General features: G+C 44.4%; 1 protein-coding gene across 2 annotated transcripts in view; it reads right to left on the bottom strand.

Annotated features, from left to right (window-relative positions):
- Positions 1-5,263: 5,263 nt before the first annotated feature.
- LOC117311880 (uncharacterized) overlaps positions 5,264-21,186 on the bottom strand; it is a 35,732-nt gene continuing 19,809 nt past the window's right edge. The window contains exons 2-4 of one of the 2 annotated variants that reach the window (XM_073802732.1): positions 20,382-20,427; positions 13,834-13,897; positions 5,264-13,165 (exon numbers count right to left, since the gene is read on the bottom strand). In XM_073802732.1, the coding sequence (XP_073658833.1) occupies positions 11,309-13,165; positions 13,834-13,897; positions 20,382-20,427 (1,967 nt within the window). In that variant the 3' untranslated portion in view covers positions 5,264-11,308. The remainder of the gene's footprint in view (positions 13,166-13,833; positions 13,898-20,381; positions 20,428-21,186) is intronic. The other variant, XM_033855074.2, reaches the window with a different exon arrangement.

Here is a 21,186-nt window from a genome sequence, read left to right as displayed (position 1 = left end):
GCTGAATTTACATCAGTGCTGACACTGCCTTCATTTCTACACCATGCATTTATTTATCTGTGTTTACGTGTCCAGTCCGAAACTAGGCACTCTGCAGGGGAGAGAGAGGTAACAGATGCCACAGTCCGTGTCCTTGCAGAAAGGGGAGACACTGCTCCCTTTAAAGCTACATTAAAAACCTTTTTCCTCCTTCAGACAGAGCTCCCCTCCAGACAGCGAGCACGGCCTGCGACAGCATCACATTTATGTGGGCGTCATTAACTTTATTTCCTTCATCAGCTGGCAGAAGTCAGAATGATTTTGAAGATGGATGGCACTGTCTCCTGACTGGCCATCTTGATGCTGTTCTGCAGGTTTTCTGCTGCTTTAGGCAAAGCAGCCTTGGCACCAAGGGCACAAGACCTAGGATCCAGAATTGAGCTAGTCGCATGCCCTTGAGAGGGTTTCATGACCTTTCCGGCCTCAGTTTCCTCAGCTCTAACATAAAGAGAATTGACAAATCACTGTCCCTAAAATCATTTTTACCTGTGCCAGTCAAGGATTATCGCCTCCCAATCTCCTTCATGATAGAACAGTTTTGGTTACAGCTATTGCAGTATATTTCAATTATTACAAGAATTATATTCAGGCTCAAAGATCTAAAAGAACTGAGGCCCTCAATAAACAACTTCACTCCCTGGAGATTTATCCCAATCTGGACACAATTACTGACAGATCCCATTTATAAATATGTCAGTTTCCCCAGGAAATGCTTTGCATGATGAGAAAACATGATGTCTGATCACTATTCTCATAGATCTGCAGAGGGGCCTGAGAAAAAGACCAAAGGTTTCTATACTTTTATCAGTGACTCTGTTTGGTTTTTTCCTCCCCTATAAGACTATGTTTTTTAAATTTTGTTTACCAAACCCCATTCACCATTAACTTGTTTTCCCCATCTTTATCAACCAAAGGCATACATAACTGCCAGAAATACTGAACATCATGGGATAAGCAATGTCACCACGCTGAGTTAACCTAAGAAAAAAACAAAAGAAAAGGTGTAATGCTTTTTTGTTAGCCCATAGAGCCTTGTCAGAAATAAATATGTAATTTGTTAGTCTCTGAAATGTTTAAAATGGATTCTGAGTCCTCATTACTATTTCATGAACTCCCTAGGTACCCAGAGACCCCATTTGGGAAACATTAGATTTGATTTATTCTATATGGCTCCAAGAGAAGAACTGCAGTAAATAGATAAATATATTTTTAAGGTGCACGCACAAATTCTGTTTTAATGTAATTCGGAACCTTCTGATAGATCTGTCAAATGTGCACCAGCTGCCTCAGTGGTAGTGAGGGTCCCCGTCAGTGGAGGTGTGCAAGCAGAGACTGGAAATCCACCTCCCAGGAGGGATGCAGAAGAAATTCAAGCCACTTTTGTGCATTGAGATTTGCAATTTGCAACAGAAAAGTAAATGCAATGCAGGTCAGAGACAAATCTTCACGATACTTATGCTCCCCCCCTTTCCTCATCAACAAATTACCCATCTGATCTTCGTAAGCTCTCGGAGTCATGCCATAAACACACACTCACTCATGCCTTTTCCTTCTCTAAAATGGATTGGATAATAAATAAATTGGGCAATGAACACGCACGCAAACACACAAACTCACGATGCGACAAAGGATTATTACCACAGTATGGTAGCCTAAATCTGTGTTCTGGAGAGACTGAGAAAAATGGAGAACAAAATGCCTGGTCCTTGTAAACATTCAGAAGAAATTCTAAATACATTCAAGGGATTCTGGGTGTTTGGCAATGAAGAAAAACCATAAACCAAATTCACAGAAGACTGTAGAGCAGTGGTTTAAAAAAGTGTTTATAAAAACATTTGTTTTAGGTATAACACCTGATCTAAAAAATTGTCTTTCTGAATTAAAGTTTTATCTTGCATCAGTGATAAAAATTGTTTATTAAAATCAGAGCTCTCAAAGCATCAGGATATTTTAGTTAAATAACAATGATGACAAATAATCTGGTATATATTTGACAGGTGGTAACTAGACTTACCACGTGATCCTTTTGTAATGTATAAAAATATCAAATCGCAATGTTGTATGTCTGAAACTAATATAATATTGTAAGTCAATTATACTTCAATAAAAATTTATATTCTCTACTCTTAAAAAAAAAAAAAAAAAGGAAATCACCTTGGTTATGTAAGAATCTGGTCTTAAGATATGAGAAGGACCTCAGAATAAGAAAACGTCAGAACCAGAAAGACCACCAGAAAATGCACTGGTCCACGGACAAGTCCTCAGGCACAGATGGTGTTCACAGGACTGATGGCCTGTATGGCTAAAGGCCTCTCAGGCCTGAACTCCAGCTGTCTCTCCTGAACAAACTTCCTGTTAAGCCTGACACACAACTGTAAACACCATCGGGCCAGCCAGGAAATTCGTTCAGAAAGCACATGAGAAGGGACCAGTGCTCTGAGATGATGAGGAGAGGGGCTTATGTGCACAGTGCCTACGCTTTGTAATGCAAGCCCTAATGAGGGGTGCTGAGGCCCCAACGCTTTTGAAACTCCTTATAAAGGATCACTTTGTGGTTTTTGAAGTTGATATTGTCCGAGTCTCCCAAGGCTAATTCAGTGCAATTAGATTACCACTCTCTGCCTTTGAATTCGGCTGGTTTTCAGTGTCCGTTGCTAAACGAGTTTACCGTCTTAAAGGGGAGCTGCTGACAGTCATTAATCCCAGCTGTGAAATGGGCAGCGTTCTCTCTTGCCTCATACGCTGGGCAGCCCCAGGCACCAAGAGAACAAGTCTCCTTACTCGCAAGGTCCTTTCTCCATCTCCCACGCATTCACCCACAGAGAATCGCACTTTCTTTCAGGGGGTCTTAGGTACCAACAGAATCATGAAGACTTAGGGCAGTTCTATAATTCAACAGCTCTCAAATCAATCTGTGAGGGGATTATCAAACGTACAGCTTCCTCCCATCATACTAGACTACTGAAACAGAATCTTTCAGGATGGGGACCCAGAAACCTCTAAAGGTAACAAGAGTCTCTAAGTCAGTGCTTTTCAAACTTCAGTGTGTGTATGAATCACCTGAGGGTCTCATTAAGATGCTAATTCAGACTCAGGAGGTCTGGGGTGGGGCCTGAGAGACTGCATTTCTAGCAGCCACCACGTGATGCTGATGCTTCCGTGGACCAAATGTTTTTGAGTACCAGGGCTCTGAATCATTCTGACTGGGGACCCTGGACATAGACCAACCCTTTTATTTTGCAGATCAGGAGAGGATAAATGACTTCCTCAAGATTACAGAGTGAATGTCAGTGCTCCCAAAGCCCTACACAGTTGTGCTCATCCCCCAGACTTATTCCGCTACAGCCCATGTGCCCTGAACTCTGCCACTGTGCTTTCCGTCCTTCAGCCCTTTCACTCCCTCATAAACATAAACATGCACCTCAAGAAGGGTTCCTCAGGGAACTATCCCCATCCCCATACTGAAGGCAGTCTTGGTGCACCAGAAAGTTCTCATTCACACAGATGGGAACTACAATTGTGTGACATCTGGATAAAGAGAAGGGGCAACTGAGGAACTGGCTTTGAATCCTGGCACCAAGGGGCCCTGGGACACAGCAGTGAGAGCCTATAGGGATGGATGGAAGAGGTAGAGCAAAGGGGGTCAGAAGGAGGGAATCGGTGGGTTCTTTCTCCAAGGATGATCTCACTGACCAGTCTTCCTGTGCACATTGTACTATCAACTCTGCATAACTGGATGCTTACTTAGGACTCCCAGATGTTCAGAGAATGCCGCTCCATTCTGCCATCTGTCTGACCTCAGAAAACCATGTCCTTCCTTCCTCTCTCTCCCTATGACCTGTCATTCTTTCCAGAAAGCATATTAGTATCTTATACATCAAATAGAGTGACTGTCATGATCTTCAGCCTTTGAGAGCTCCGTGTTTATTGCTGTGCGCTCAGTTCTACAACAGTCCCCAGCTCCAGAGGAATGCAGCAAGGCTGCTGCAACCCTGGCTGCCAGGCAGACTTGCAGAATTCTCTTACAAGAGCACTTTACAGTTTATAGAGTATTTCGCATCCCCAATCTCATATGAGCTTCCCAATCACCTTAAAAAATAGATACGAGGCAGTGGTTACTATCCGCATTTTAGAGTTGAGAAAACTGAGACTTGGAGAAGAAAAGTGACTTCCCTAAGACAATGCTGTTTATCTCAGGGTAAAGTCAGGATTCAAATACAAATCTCCTAGCTCCCCACACTGCCTCTTTCCTTTTAAAGCTGGCATATGTCTATATTCCTAACCTACAGCTGGAATATATACATCCCTAAATATATAGATGATCAATAGATAGAGAGAGAGAGAGAGAGATAGATAGATATAGACATAGATATAGATAGATAGATATAGGTTTTCCTCTTTTATATATTCTCAAAGCTGCAACCACTGTGAGCTGATGTAGATATCAGGCTGATAGCCCTCACCCTCTACCAGTGGGCCACGGGGGTAGAAAAAAGCCTATGAGCTGGGAATTTCCCAACAGGGTTTTGGTTTGACAAAGTCATAGTTTTCCAGTTCTTAGCCAGATAGGTATTTCCTTCTCTCTTCTTGATCGCTTTTAATTGTACAATATATGCATACATTCTCTTTTTAAAAAACTCTGATACTAGACTTAAACCTAAAATCCCCTTTGATGATGATCTCCAGGTCCCTCCCAGCTTTTATTTCTTTAAGGGGTACCCTACTTGATCATTTTTATTCATATATATATATGCACATATGAAATGACAGTATGTATATTTCAATAGTCATACACATGTTGAAATAAATATTGAAATCTATTGAACTATATATACTATCTATTGAAATATATATACTATCATTTCATGGAATCAAATTGCCCATGTGATTCTGCAACTTATTCTGTTCACATATCATGGAAAGCTTTATCTGTCGAGGCATACATCTCCACCTCATTCTTTTAACTACAGCAATACATTTTATGTTATGGATATCCCATTGTTTTCCAGCCATTCCTGTATTGATGGGCATTTCTACTTGCTTCTGATTTTTCCACTGAAATCAGTGCTGCAATAACCACAGTGTACCTACATCTTTGTGAATGAACACAAGACATTTTTCCAGGCAGATAACAAGAACAGAAATGGACTAGCTGGGTCACAGGGCATGTGCATCTTTTGTGTTAACAGACACTGCAGGCAGACATTCCTTTCTTCCCTTATGATGCTCCATCTCAGCCTTGACTGCAACAACTCATCAATAGTCATTACTATTTATTGAGTGTTTATTGAATGCTAGGTACAGTGCTAACATCACATGCCTCATGTCATAAATCCTTAGACAAAAGTACTGTTATATTTCCATTTTACAGGTGACAAAACTGAGGCATAAATAGGTTATATAGTTTTCCCAAGGTAAAACAACTCATAAGAGGCAGAGCCATGATTCAAAAATAAGTCTGACTGCAGAAAACATTCTTTTCACCATTGTACTGCCACTATTACTCCAAGAATGAACCCAGAAGGAGGAGGAGGGAGGAGACTGAACTGGATGAGGAAGATGGAGGCAAAAAAGGGTGGAGTTTGCCTCTTCAGAAAACCAAGGACTCATCTCCTGCAGGTGGTTCTAGATAACAGTAAAGTTAACACACATCCATAAATAGATGTGAGTTTTTAATCTCCATCCTTCACAGAAGAGGGAAATTGCACTACCTTCCACTCCTGGCAGAGAGTATGTGGTTAGAGCTCCGTCTCAGGGTAGAGACAGGTCCCTGCAGCACATCCTTGCTTCTTCGTCCCCAAATCACTCCAATGAAAGAGCTATCGGGGATTATGGGAGAGAATGTCTGATTGAGTGGGGACGCAAGGGAGAAAGGCAGTATAATCTCTGGCCCGTTTTTAAATTGTTTTTCATTGCGGATCCCTAGTACTCAGACCAAAGACCTTCTCAAGCCTCAGGCTCTAACCCCCAGACACACAGGACTGAGGGTACCCAGTTTCCCTTCATCTTCTGTATGAGAGGTTGGAGAGGCAGCCCGATCTCCAGCATCGGAGATCTCACCACAAGCTCCAGAATTGCTGCTCCCAAAGCAGACCTAAAGGACTTCTCAGAACATCTCTAGGCCAGGAAAACATACCCAGTCCAGATGAGGGCAGGGGAGCAGCATGGAGCGAGGCAGCAAGGACTGGGCTAGTTCTCCTTTATAAGCAGGAGCATCACTCCAGACAAGGCCTGTAGGAAGTCTAAACAGCTCTGTCTCCGACACCTGTTTCCAATAGCTGTCTGAGTGACACCAGAGACAGTTCTGAATGTGTCGCTAGCAGGCCTGTTGCTAGTAGAAGAAAAAATACAATAGAAATAAAGTCTCCTAATGTCAACTTTTGAAATAAACTTGCTGGTTTGTTTGTTTGCATTATAAACATTATTCATTCGCCATAAAATATTTAAACCACATAGGGAGATGTGTCTACAACCAAAAGGCACAGAAATCCTACTCCCTAAGGGAAATCACTTAACAATTCAATATTCATCTTTCCAAATAATTTTAATAACATAATAATGGCAAGAATGCTTACTGTGTGCCTGACCCCTTTATCAAAGTTGACTACGTATTAACCCATGTAATCTTCAGAGCAATCCTGCAAGGATATACTATTATTCATCCCATTGTATAGATGAGGCTACAGATGAGGAAACAGAGAAGTTAAATAATTTTCCTAGGGTTGCCAGCTTGGAAATGGCAGTGCCAGATTGAAGTCCAAGCAGTCCAGCTTCAGAGAGTCTTTAACTGCTGTGCTGCAGGCGTAAGCTGTTCCTATTTGACAAAAATGGGGTTATACTAAACACCAAGCTCTGTGACATCCCTCTTTTCCCCTCAGCAATACTGTGTCAGTGCACATACAGATGCATCTCGTGCGTTTGTGCGTTTGTGCTGCCCTTCGCTGAGAACACGCGGGGCTTTAGTGCGCTCCCACTCTCAGCTTTGCCACAATGTAACCGCACCTCCACCTCCAGCTCCTTCCCTTCACACAAACCAAATTCCACCTCAGATGAATTTCTTATTGGTCTGCTACACTGTGCTCAGCTCTGTACTTTTCTCACACTGGTCTCTCTCCCTCCACATATCTAGAAAAACCCCTCCCCTCATTTCTGCCCTGAAAGGCACACCCACCAACTCTGGATTCAAACTCAGGTGATTTTTGAATCCCACCTCTGTCACTTCCTCGCTGTATTATCTTGACAGTTTGCTCAAACTTTCTGAGCCTCAGGTTCCTCATCTTAAAAAATGGAGATAACCCCTTTACCAATAGATAAATGCAGTCACCTTTAAGCCCTTTTTCTGAGCAGAGCACAAGCCCTGAGTGAATTCCCTCTCCACTTCTCTGAGATCTCACCCACGCCTCAAGAGCCCCTGCTAGCAACACTTCCTCCACGAAGCAACCCCAGACTGCCACCATCACTACCCCCAACTGGGCATGGATTCTCCTTCCTAAACCCCCTGGGAAATGTAGGCATTAACTCTCAGCAGTCAGTTTGCTCAATGTGTCCTCACATACATTTGGGTGCCCTTCTAACCTTCCTGCTGGATTGCAAGCACTTCAAAGGCTAGGAACTTAATGGATTTCTTGGTTCATGTGAAAGGCCAACACGAAGACAAGGGACACATCCCCTGGTGCGTCCCAGAGTTTTCAACTTGCTCTATTTCCCCTCATAGATAGTATCACCCCAGGGGGTCATGTACTGTATGTTAGATATCCAGTGCTTATTGAATTGAATTGTTTTGCCCCCATATGCCTGCTCCCATCCTTCTTTTATTGACTCTGAAGAGGCCCAGGACTGGAGGCTTCCAACCAGCCAACCCAAAGCACTGGTGCTATGTCTCACATGACCCCTTTTTGCTCTAAGAAATGAGTCACAGTGAGAGTGAGCTAGACATGCAGCTCAGCCCTGGCTCAGGAGTTGTTGCAGTGAGTTCTTCAGCCTTATCCTTGCTGTCTGACCAAGCATGTTCAAACTCTGGGCCTCTCAAAACATCTAAGCCATTGCAGATAAGGCTGCTTCCCACTATGACCTGGGTCTGCAGAGAGGCCCCTTCCATAGGACAAGGCAAACTTTCTTAAATCGTTTTCAATCGTGCAGAAAACGTGGACCTCATTGGAGATAGTTTTCTTGATGTGACCTAGAACATCTAGTAGAAAAGAAAAACTCTTCACAGGAGCCAAGAAAAGACTGCATCATGCCCAGAGAGAAGGGGCTTGGAGGAATTCTTGGAAAATGCCTTGAAATATGAAAAGCTACACTTCCTGACAAAGAAGGCAACAAGGTTTAGTAAAAGAGTCAATCCCCATTCTACCTCAAAATTGGACACCCTAGAGATTAGAAAAGATCTTCCTCCCCCTGCAAGCGCTGCTGTTTGTAACTGAGTCACAGTTTTTCCATCCCTAAAATAAGACTGGACTACATAAAGACTCCATGTCTTTCCAGCTGTTATTGCATAATTCTTAAATTAAGTTGGCTCACAGAAGACCCAGAAGTTAAAAACTCTGGCTTGGGGACTTCCCTGGTGGCACAGTGGTTAAGAATCCACCTGCCAATGCAAGGGACACGGGTTCGAGCCCTGGTCCAGGAAGATCCCACATGCCGCAGAGCAGCTAAGCTCATGCGCCACAACTACTGAGCCCGCATGCCACAACTACTGAGCCCACGAGCCACAACTTGCCACAACTACTGAAGCCCGTGCACCTAGAGCCCGTGCTCCGCAGCAATGAGAAGCCCGCGCACCGCAATGAAGAGTAGCCACTGCTCGCCGCAAGTACAGAAAGCCCACGTGCAGCAACGAAGACCCAACGCAGCCAAAAATAAATAAATAAATTTATTTAAACAAATAAAAATAAATAAAATGTCAATAATAATTATCGTCCCCTGACAAATCACCCTACCCTGACAAATCACCCTAAGAATCCAATATGAGAAGGCATGTAGAGTGTTAGCACTGATTATGGCACATAGCAACTGTGCAAAGAGGGAAAACCACGATTACTATTATTAAAAAGCGATAGGTACAAAGCATTGTGGGAGCATCAAGAAGAGTCTGACTAACTCTGCCTGGAGGTGGGGGGACAGTACAAAGTTGAAGACAATTTTAATAGGAGTCAGGACACTTAAACTGGGCCATAAAGAATGACTAATTCACCAGGTGGCAAAGAGTGCCAAGAGAGGATGATGCAGGCAAAGGACAAGGGCTTACAGAACAGGCAAGCTGGGTGACGTGGAGTTCAAGGACACTGATGGGCCAGCTGTCCACCATCACCTAGGCTCACCCCAGTCCTGCTCAGCCTTGCTCTCTCCCAATTGGTCTTTTATCAATTGGAAGGCTGGCTAAGCGTGGATAATTTCTTCACTATCTAAAAAATATTTATTGACTTCCTACTATAAGCCAGTAATCTTTCTACATTCTGGGGACAGATACAGTGACGAGCAGAACAGATGTGGTCCTTGCTCTCACACAGCTTAACTTCTACAGGTGGGTATAAACAAAGGAACAACTTGGGAAACTACAGAATTTCAGGCCACGGTCAGTGCTCCAAACCCAGTGAAACAGGAGTATGGGACAGAGAATGGTTCACTGGACTCCATCACAGGATGCCTACACTTTCACACATGCCCACTATCTCCCTTAAAGCTTGTATCACATGGAGGTGAGCAGGTGGGAAAGGACTGTTTCCTTTTACCGATGAGGAAACTGAAACTCTGAGAGGAGCAGTGATTCATCTAAAGTCTCACAGCCAGTAAGTGCCAAAGGCAGATGACCTCATTCCACGCAGAAAAGTCAAAAATACTGAGGATGAAAGATTAAATAGAGGAAAAAAGCAAGTAGCATAATAGTATGTATACTAGGATCCTGTTTTTATTTTTTTAATGTTTTATTGTTCTCATATGGGGAAAAAAGTCTAGAGAAATGGACCCAAAACTGTTTATAGTTGTTATTATCTCTTGAGAATGAGACTATGGGGGACTTTTATTTCCTACATTACATATTTTAGTAATGCTGGGATGTTTTACAACAATGTATATTACTTTTGAAAGCTGAAAAGTAGTTTTGTAAAAAGAGGATATCAGAAAGCATGGGCACAAAATCAAACTTGGAGGCAGAGCACAGTGGGGACAAGGTCACCAACGAGTGTCTATTTAAGCTACATTCATAGTTTTCCATTCCCTTTTTTTTTTTTTTTTGGCCACACCATGTGGCATGCAGGACCTTTGTTCCCCCACCAGGGATCAAATCCGTGCCCCTTGCAGTGGGCTCAGAATGTGGATTCCTAACCACTGGACTGCCAGAGAAGTCCCTTCCATTCCCTTTTCATGTGAAAATGACATCTGTGACTCCCAACCCTGTGCCTGACAGACAGGAATTCCTCTAAATAATAATATTTATAATTAACAATATTATACATAACATGTATTTAGAACCTACCAATAGGTTGCCAGGAACTTCTCTAAAAGTGCCATATGCATTAACTATTTAATCTTTATAGCAACGCTATGAAGTAGGCACTGTTATCATACCCCTTTTGTGGATGAGGAAACTGAGGTGCGGATCTTCCCAATCTGGGATGCCTGTAGGCCACCCTGCCAATCCGGCTCAAAGTCTTCATATGCAGAAAGACATTGTACAAACCTCTCCAGAGATGTGGAGGGGCAGGGTAGAGGGAGTAGAGTCTCTGAGGAAGAAAACTGACAGGCTCACTCCAAACCACAGCCTTTCCCAGTGAGGAAGAGAGGTGAGGAGAACCTGACAACACACTTCCCCTCAGTTCTGCTACCCGAGGCCCTGATTTCCTTCCCATCTATCACCATTGGGTTTATGAAGACACTAAAGAATATAAGAAATAATACTGGGCAAGAAATAAAAGGGGGGAAAGGACAAGAAGGGGGAGAAAAGTGGGAGACATGCAGAATAATAAAGAGGAAAGAGCACTCAACACAGGTCTACTCTGGGTTCAGCCAAGAACTCACTGTGGAAGTCTCTTTCCCTCCCTGGACTACAGTATTCTCATCATCTGTAAAATGCATGGGTAGACTGTACTAGATGACTTTTAAGATCTCTCTCAACTCCATCATTCTAGGATTCAGAAACAAATGAAGGGAAAGGAAGAAGGTAGAGGAATAGAAGGGGAGAGAAATGTTGGTGGGAAGAAGCAAATGTTAAGGAGGAATAATGAAAGGAGGAGGAAAAAGGAAGGTATCTCCCAAAGCAGGTGGAATTTGCTCATTTTGTTGAAAGAGGAGATGGAAGGACTTTCACATCAAAAATTACAACAATAAAAACTTTATTCTCAGGCAGCCAACTCCATGTCTCATCAGTGAGAGCCATGGCTGATGTTGGTGGGGGCCATGACTGATGCTGGTGAGGGCCATGGCTGATGTTGGTGGGGGCCATGGCTGATGCTGGTGGGGGCCGTGGCTGATGCTGGTGGGGGCCGTGGCTGATGCTGGTGGAGGCCGTGGTTGATGTTGGTGAGGGCCGTGGCTGATGCTGGTGGGGGCCGTGGTTGATGTTGGTGAGGGTCGTGGCTGATGCTGGTGGGGGCCATGGTTGATGCTGGTGAGGGCCATGGCTGATGTTGGTGAGGGCCATGGCTGATGGTGAGGGCCATGGCTGATGCTGGTGGGGGCCATGGCTGATGCTGGTGGGGGTCATGGCTGATGTTGGTGAGGGCCATGGCTGATGGTGAGGGCCATGGCTGATGTTGGTGGGGGCCGTGGCTGATGCTGGTGAGGGCCATGGCTGATGTTGGTGAGGGCCATGGCTGATGCTGGTGGGGGCCATGGCTGATGGTGAGGGCCATGGCTGATGTTGGTGGGGGCCGTGGCTGATGCTGGTGGGGGCCGTGGCTGATGCTGGTGAGGGCCATGGCTGATGTTGGTGAGGGCCATGGCTGATGTTGGTGAGGGCCATGGCTGATGGTGAGGGCCATGGCTGATGCTGGTGGGGGCCATGGCTGATGCTGGTGGGGGTCATGGCTGATGTTGGTGAGGGCCATGGCTGATGGTGAGGGCCATGGCTGATGTTGGTGGGGGCCGTGGCTGATGTTGGTGAGGGCCATGGCTGATGCTGGTGAGAGCCATGGCTGATGTTGGTGAGGGCCATGGCTGATGGTGAGGGCCATGGCTGATGTTGGTGGGGGCCGTGGCTGATGTTGGTGGGGGCCCATGGTTGATGTTGGTGGGGGCCATGGCTGATGCTGGTGGGGGCCGTGGCTGATGTTGGTGGGGGCCGTGGCTGATGTTGGTGAGGGCCGTGGCTGATGTTGGTGAGGGCCGTGGCTGATGTTGGTGGGGGCCATGGCTGATGCTGGTGAGGGCCATGGCTGATGCTGGTGGGGGCCATGGCTGATGTTGGTGGGGGCCATGGCTGATGCTGGTGAGGGCCATGGCTGATGCTGGTGAGGGCCATGGCTGATGTTGGTGAGGGCCATGGCTGATGCTGGTGGGGGCCATGGCTGATGTTGGTAGGGGCCGTGGCTGATGCTGGTGCGGGCCGTGGCTGATGTTGGTGGGGGCCATGGCTGATGCTGGTGAGGGCCATGGCTGATGTTGGTGAGGGCCATGGCTGATGCTGGTGGGGGCCATGGCTGATGTTGGTAGGGGCCGTGGCTGATGCTGGTGCGGGCCGTGGCTGATGTTGGTGGGGGCCATGGCTGATGCTGGTGGGGGCCATGGCTGATGCTGGTGGGGGCCATGGCTGATGTTGGTGGGGGCCATGGCTGATGCTGGTGGGGGCCGTGGCTGATGTTGGTGGGGGCCGTGGCTGATGTGGGTGAGGGCCGTGGCTGATGCTGGTGGGGGCCGTGGCTGATGTTGGTGAGGGCCGTGGCTGATGCTGGTGGGGGCCATGGCTGATGTTGGTGGGGGCCGTGGCTGATGCTGGTGAGGGCCATGGCTGATGCTGGTGAGAGCCATGGCTGATGTTGGTGAGGGCCATGGCTGATGGTGAGGGCCACGGCTGATGCTGGTGGGGTCCATGGTTGATGTTGGTGAGAGGCATGGCTGATCTTGGCTGGGGGCACGGCTGATATTGGTGGGGGGCACGGCTGATGTCTAAGGAACAGGGGCCTGAAGGGAACTGTGGAAGGAGGGAGGATGTTGCCTTATTCTCTGGCCTGAGAAAGAGGACAGCCCCTCCCTGACAATGGGCAAAAATGATTAGCATATTCCCAGGTTCTGGGAGATGTCCTAGGGAAATGACTAGAAAATATGCCCAAGGGAGCTACAACTGCAACATTACCACATTGTGCCTGCGAGGATGCAATCCTGAGAACCATAAAACTGAGAAAATCCCCCAGGCCAGGAAGAAATCTTCCAAGGTCATTTCTTTCCAACCTCCTGCCTCTAAGCAGCCTTCCCTAACTGCCCTGTGCCAAAGGACTTAGCACAGAATGACACTCAGTGCTATTCTCTAATCTTTTCATAGTTGTCTGAGGCATCCCAGGCATTGAGGCCCTTGAAGACAAAGAGAATGCTTCCAACTGACTGAATATACCCTTAACCCACATGGCAGGTGCTGGGCACACAGTGGGCTTTTCACACCCATCTGATAATTGATAATAGAATAAAATGGTTCTAATTTCTCGCTCTCTCAATAATATCTATTCTGTTGCTTAACACTACAGTCCAAACATCCTTCCTTCTGCTTACTCCACTGCCCCTGTTCCAAAGTCCAACCTGTAATTTGCCTGAGGGGACAGAGCCTGGCAGATACCTGCCTCTGCAGAAGTGAGCTAGAATACTCACTCTGCAGGTGACATCTCCAAATCTGGAATTGACCTCAAGGAAGAAATAAATAGATTGGATCACCCTATAAAATGAGAAGCACAGGTACAAATAAATTTAAAAGACCATAGATAATTGTTCACTTAACATATAATGAGCAACTTCTGTATGCCAGGTTCTTGGCTAAGCAATTTATCTGAATCTTTTACTCCTCCAACAGACCTAAAATTAGAATTAAGTATTCCTAGTTTACAGATGAAGAAACTGAGGCTCAGAGAAGTTAAGCAACTTTCAAGGTCATACAAGGTCATACAAGTAAGTAGCAAATTCATGATTCTAACCTACTCCTCAGCTGATTCATCCTTACAATATGATACTAAGAGTTCAGCCTGTACGTGGACACTTCCAGAGACAAGAAACTCACCATCTCCTTAGACAGCCTCTCCTATTACCAGCTAGCTCTAATGGGTAAAATATTCTTTCCTCACATGTATCAGGCAGCCACCTCCCTATATGAGAGTCCCATCTGCCTTCCCTGGTCACTTGGAACAAGTGAGTGGGCTAGAGAAGGTACCTAAACTGTGGAATCAGAAAGATCTCTTTCTATTCCTCCCCTACCACCTACTAGCCATGTAACTTCCACCATCCGTGCCTTGTTTGCTTCACCTGGACAATAGTAACACAAATATGTACCTCGCATAGTCTTTTGGAGAAGAAGAAATAAATAGTATTTGCAAAGGGCTTAGTTCAGTGCCTGGCAAATAGTAAATATTCAAGAATATTATTTTACTAATTTGAGTCCCTCTTCCCATGATAGCCTACAGAGATTTGTTAAAAATGATCTGTCTATGTTTTCTCTGAGCCAAATTATTCCTTACAGGTCAATTTCAAGTTTGTTTACCAGCCTAGTTGTTCCTTTCTGGACCTGCTCCAACCTATTAATGTCCCTCTTAAGATGCAGAATAAATTAGCCACGATTTGAAGTACAGCCCACATCCAGTATTTCCTGCCATACCTGCTTCTTTTAGTCTTCAGGTTTTTCTGATGTTCTTCAGAATCATCAGGTGTAACCTAGACTGGCATAAAATTTTAGTGAAGAATATTTGAATCTTACAAACAGAAATTTTTATTTTTATTTGTAATAATGGCTAAGATACTAAGTGGTTTCTATCTATCACTGCATCAACACTTGATTTTCTCCTTTAATCCCAGCAATCCTAAGAGCGCTATCATTACCCTTACTTTACTGATAAAAAATTAATAAAACAGATGTGAAGAGGTTAAGTGACTTGCCCAAGATCACACAGCTATCAGAATCAGAATCAGATTTAAGTTCACCAAGCTATCCTACCTCCCGTTTCAAGCGTTTATGGGATACTTACTATATACATGCACTTTCAGGGATAAAAAGAATACGACACAGGGAGAAGACATAGGCAGGGCAGTTTAAGAGAAAAGGAAATGTATGGCACCAAGCTACATTGGACTTCTGAACTACACTGTCACAAAGATCTCTCCTACTCCCCTCCAGCACATTCCAGTGTCTATGGCTTCTCGGGCAATGTGAGTTAAAGGAGAAAAAGGAAAAAGAAGCGGTCATCTCTCTTCTTCGGCTTTCACTTACTCACCACTACCTTCAGCCCTGGCCCCTAGCAGACTCCGCCTGATGAAGAATTCATTTTCAAAAAGGAGCCAAGCTGCTGGTCCTGCGGTGGGGAGGGGCCCCTTTACACTGGTAGAGTCTTTCTGCCTTAGAAATATTCATACCCTTTGACTCAGCAATTTTGCTTCCAGGGCATGGACAGAGGTTTGTGACCAAGGGGGCTTTTCACATCATAGATTATAATAGCTTAAAATTGGAAATAGGGGCTTCCCTGGTGGCGCAGCGGTTGAGAGTCCCCCTGCCGATGCAGGGGACGCGGGTTCGTGCCCCGGTCCGGGAAGATCCCACATGCCGCGGAGTGGCTGGGCCCGTGAGCCATGGCCACTGAGCCTACGCGTCCGGAGCCTGTGCTCCGCAACGGGAGAGGCCACAACAGTGAGAGGCCCGCGTACCGCAAAAAAAAAAAATGTAAATAATATAAATGGCCGTCAAAGAGGGGTGGCTAAATGAATGCTAATACAGCCACACACTGAAATACGCAGTCATCTAAAATCGTGTTTCTAAAGGTGTAATAACAAGAGAAAACAAAATTCTCCTTAGAATCTTCAGTAAAAAACCAGGAAACAAAACTGATTATAATCTATAGAGGAAAAAAAAAACCTAGAGGAAATTTACTAATATGTTAACAGTAGGTATCTAGATAATGGGATTTCCAGGTGGGTTTTTTTTTTTCTTTGAACCGCATTGTATATTTCCAATGCGTGTTCATTGCTTTTAGCATCAGAGGAAAATGTTATTTTTAAAAGGATTGAAAGAATCTGGTCTGAGGGCTGCCAGCCAGCTTGTGAAGAACAGTTTTTGCCACTGGACAGTTTCCATCTGTGCGGCAGGAATTACTACTCCGTTATCATCAGATCATCTTAATCCTATTGATTGAAATGTCAAAGTAATTCTATTAATTTACTATTTCAGCGATAAATTACTAAGAACAGAGCAGGAGAATTACCAGAAAGTGTTGTGGTACTCCTCTAGATGTGAGTGTGGGTGGTTCTTGTAGATTCAAGCATAAAATGCAAAGAAGCCTCTGGAAGTTCATATATTCATTCCCTGTCATAGAGCTTAGATCAACCAATGAAAATCTGAATCAATAAAAATTGTATTGAACATTTACAATGTTCCAGGCACCAAAGAAACACTGCAGAAGAATTATTTATTCTGTACCACAACCTGTGAGCAGCAACAACTACTACCCATTTTACAGATGCAGAAACAAAGACGGACAGGATAAGTAACTTGTCCGAAGCCAAACAGCTAGTAAACAGCGGAGCCTGGCAGAATTCGTGTGCTTAACCCTGGACCATGCTCCTGTTTCAATCCAGAAATGAGTTCTTATTTGTGTAGTATCTTATGCTCTCTTCAACATGATTTCTTTTTCTTTTCCCCCCCTTGGCTGTACCGCACATCATGTGGGAACTTAGTCCCCCGACCAGGGATCGAACCCGCGCCCTCTGCAGTGCAAGCGTGAATTCTTAACCACTGGACCACCAGGGAAGTCCCACATAATTTCAAATAGTGATTTATAAGTTAGGATAGGAGGGATCTACACTCTATAGATGAGGAAAGTGATGCTTCAGTATACTAAAGGACATGCTCACAATCACAGAAGAAAGAATCGAAAGAGGTAGTAGCCAAACCTAAGACTTCTGACTCTACAGCCACAGCTTGTCCCATTTGCCTCTGAGCCGGGCAACAAGAAACAGAGGGCAGTGGAATTTGGGCCCCCCGTTTCGTCCTCCAATGAGCTACAGGGAGGTGACCCTGCTGGAGGATCCTGAAGGTACAGGGTAGAAAGGAAGGAAATCCCAGAAGGAAAAGAAGTCTCAGTAATGACCCTTGCCATCCTTTCACCATTAGCCCTCCTTCCTCCTAAAATCAGGAAGGGACACTAGCCACGGCACCTTGTCCTTCCCTCATCGTACACCTACCTTGATTGCAGCTCATTGAGTCCCACAGGCTTCACTGACACGTCTTCTCCTCAACACTCCTCAGTAAATATTCCTTATAGAAGCTTATACTAAACCACAGAGGAGCAGGAACTTGAAACAATGCATATATTAAAGTTGAGTGAGCTGTATTAGCACATTTGAACAGCTGCTCCAAAACATATGGCAAAATTCCACCTCAATTAGGTTGATATATCAACTCAGCCACCAAATTACCTTGATTATGTCATTTAAACTTTCCAAGCCTCGGTTTCCTCAAGTGAAAACTAGAGAAGAAAATGGTATCCACCTCATAGAGTGGTTGGGTGGATTAGAAAGCATGTATGGGAAAGTTCTTAGCACTGTTGCATGGCACCCAGAAAGCGTTTGATCATTGGTAGCCATTGCTATCATTGTTAGTTAATCCCTGAGTCAATTTCCTCATCTATAAACAAAGATGATCGTCCCTACTGACATTGCAGAGCCGTAATATACAGTCTTTAATTTATAGCAGGTGCTCAAAAAACATCTTTTCTTAATGCACAAGATGTGCCGGTCCCATAATTCTATGACTCTTCTTCCCACTTCTTCCCCAAGATGTTGGAACCTGCTGAGTGAGACAAAGAAGTTCCACCCCGCTGAGCATAGCTGCAGCTCTTTATCTTAGAGGATACAGGGGAATCAAGGAGGGCTATTTAGAGAGTTATTAGAGCCCCGGAGCTTCTGTAAAACTCTGTATTTACATACAAATACCCACTTCAACTAAATCCTCTCCACTCACAGTAAAGTATTCTCTTTCTGAAGATCAGTCACTCAGTTTATTAAAGGCAGATGCAGATTTTAATCCAAGTTGCTTTTTCTACAAGTTAAGGTCATTTCTTCCTCAGTGCCCAGTGAAGATTATTTATTATTTTCTCAACAGCCTCCTTTGAATCACAGTCTCCTGGATGCTTGAAGACCACACACGTCCAAGCTTCACCCTTATGAAAACCTCTTTTTTCTCTGGGACAAACAGATCCCTTTTGCTGATGCATTTCCTATGGGTTCATTGCACCTTGGCTTATTTTCCGCTATAAGTTTGAACTAGTATAGATCTCGGAGGGAGAAGTGATATATTTTTCTAATAGGCTCAGATATTCAAGTACTTATTTGTCTTCACACTCTCTCTATTAATTTGCGAGTTCTTGGAAAACAAAGGCTATGGCATATCTATTACTGAGATACTTTTAAGAGAAGACTCTGGGGTCAGGTGTACCTAGGTAGGTTATTTAACCTCTATGAACCTCAATTTCCTCATGAGTAAAATGGGGGTAACGATATCCAACCCAAAGCATTATATTCAGGATTAAATATTGCAGACAAAGCTCTTTGTGTAAGGCCTGGTACTTTATAACCACTCAATAAGGGCTGTCATATTTTTATTATTTATATTCTGCTCAGTCACCTAGCACAGTCTCTGACATACAGTAGGCACTTCCTAATTATTTGAGATAAATAAGTAAATAAGTGAAGGAATAAATTAATGCCATCTCAAACGAGATGATTATCTCAACGTACCTAGTGAATGAAAAATTTCACTGGCCTAAGGGAAAGAATTTATTCCCACAGCATCTTTAAGCACCATGGCCTTTTGCCATTCAAATGACACCTGCAGTTGATAAAGGCAGGTGGTATTTTAAAGATGGGTGAACTGAGACAGAGAAAAATAAAATGAAAGACAAGTTGACTACAGAGAAATTCTGAGTGACAATTTAATAAATAGTCAAGAAGGGTTTATCCATCCCCTTCCCGTCTCTTGGGACTGGCCAAACAGTCAAGCAGAAGATGCCCCAGACCCTGGTCATGTTAGGTCTCTGCCATCTGAGACTCTGAGAAGGTCTCTTAACCTTTCGGTTGGTCCTCAATGTCATCACCTGTACATGGAGATGCTGTCATGGGGGTGGCATGGGGATCAAATGAATTGGAAGCGCCAAGTAAACCGAAAGTGTTATTTGTGTGAAAGGGATCACACTTTCACACAAATAACATATTCTTCTCAATCCATAATTTCCAATTCCCAGAGCTCCACGAGTTCTCACTCATAGTTCCAAAGAATCATACAAACATTTCTATTATAAACAAGAGCAGCTCCTCAGAGGGACTCTGCAAACCTCCATCATTTGGGAGAGTCAACAGAGTAGTGTGGGCTTTAGAGACCAGCAGACTGTTGGGCTCTGACACTTATAAGCTATACGACCTCAGCTAAATTTCCGAAAATGCAAGCATCAGTTTCCCCATCCACAAAAAGGAGGTAATGCTGTCATCATCATAGGATTGTTGAGAAGATTAAATACAGTAACATATGTAAAGAACCCAGCACATAGTAAGTACTTAGTGAGTAGTAGCTATTACTATCATTAGCTAATATCACATCTTTATCTATTTTTATCATATTACTATTTCTCCTCAATATTAACACTCCTGGGTCTCTGCAACAAAATGACCATTACCTGCTGATCAATGCAATATTTTTTCCCAAAACTTTTTGTCTAGAATCCCTGAGCTCCATTCTCTGCAAAGACATACTTTTCCAGGGAGATTTATCTGATTAAAAAGAAAACTGCATTGAAGGTAATGAGAGCCATTTGCTCTCCTGTCCGACTTGTGGGATGCACGCTGATTCCCCAAGGCCTGATAAGAGCTTAGACTCAGGCAGAGCAAGCCCCATAGGCCTGTCCTTCAGCACTCAAGCCTCTGAAGAATCCCCCCGCCAGCCCCGAATTCCTCTCATTGTAACTCATCTGGGAGGCTACTTGATGCCCACAGCCCTAAGCCAAGAATTCTTTAACCATGGAACCAGATTGCAGAATGACACTGAAGGTCAGAGGCACAGGAAAACTTCCCTAAGTGAGATACACAGGGACAGTCAGGGCAAAGTGCGATGGCTGTTGCAGAATTATAATTAGTGACCTAAGGGAGGAGAGATGCACAGACATAGGCCTGACCTTGGACGCTGATCCGAGTCATTCTGTGGGAGGGCCGTAGATGCTCCTAAAAGAAAATGGGATGGTTTCTTCTATTTTCTTGCCTTGGATTTTCCCAGAGGACATCAGGGTTTTCCCCAGGGACTGATTAAAGCTATCAGGGCCAGAGTTCAGGGCTTTTTGACTCCAGTCAAATCACATCATTGATCCCAAGTACCCGCACAGCTAAATTCCACTTCCTCTGAAGTGACAGGTGTATAATCATCCATTGAACAAGTATTTACTGAGCCCTGACCATGTGCCAGGCTCTGTACTTCATGAAAACCACACGGAAGAAGCTTGCCTAAGTCATGCTCTCGGGGTCTTGTCTACATAACACATGATTGCCCCAATTTGGGGGAAAGGAAGGTTAGAGAGCTGAAGGTTGAGCTTGCACCAGAAAACACCAAGGGCTGCCATGATTCCAGCCTTGAAACATGCACAGGGGGTAAGAAGAAGGGAAGTGAGAAAAGAGAAACATCGACATAGTTTAAGCAAATGCAGTGTGGTACGCCAGAGTTACACAATCAAGCCACATGTTCCTTAAGGCTTAATTTGCTTATGTGTAAAATGGAGACAGACATCCCTACCTCTCAGGTTGTTGAAAGGATAAACTGTGATAAAATATGTAATGTTGTCTTTTGCCACTGGACAAGAAAAATTAAAATGAAGCTTTCTGAAAATAAAATGAGATGCTGTGAGTGGTAGACACTCCCTCTCCAGAACACACTTGATTATCTACAGGAAACTCTACCCTAGATAGACTGGGTTTAAAGAGCTATGATGC

The sequence above is a fragment of the Tursiops truncatus genome, chromosome 3 (assembly GCF_011762595.2).
Source record: "Tursiops truncatus isolate mTurTru1 chromosome 3, mTurTru1.mat.Y, whole genome shotgun sequence".
NCBI lineage: Eukaryota > Metazoa > Chordata > Mammalia > Artiodactyla > Delphinidae > Tursiops > Tursiops truncatus.
This window is presented reverse-complemented; position numbering and strand designations above follow the sequence as displayed.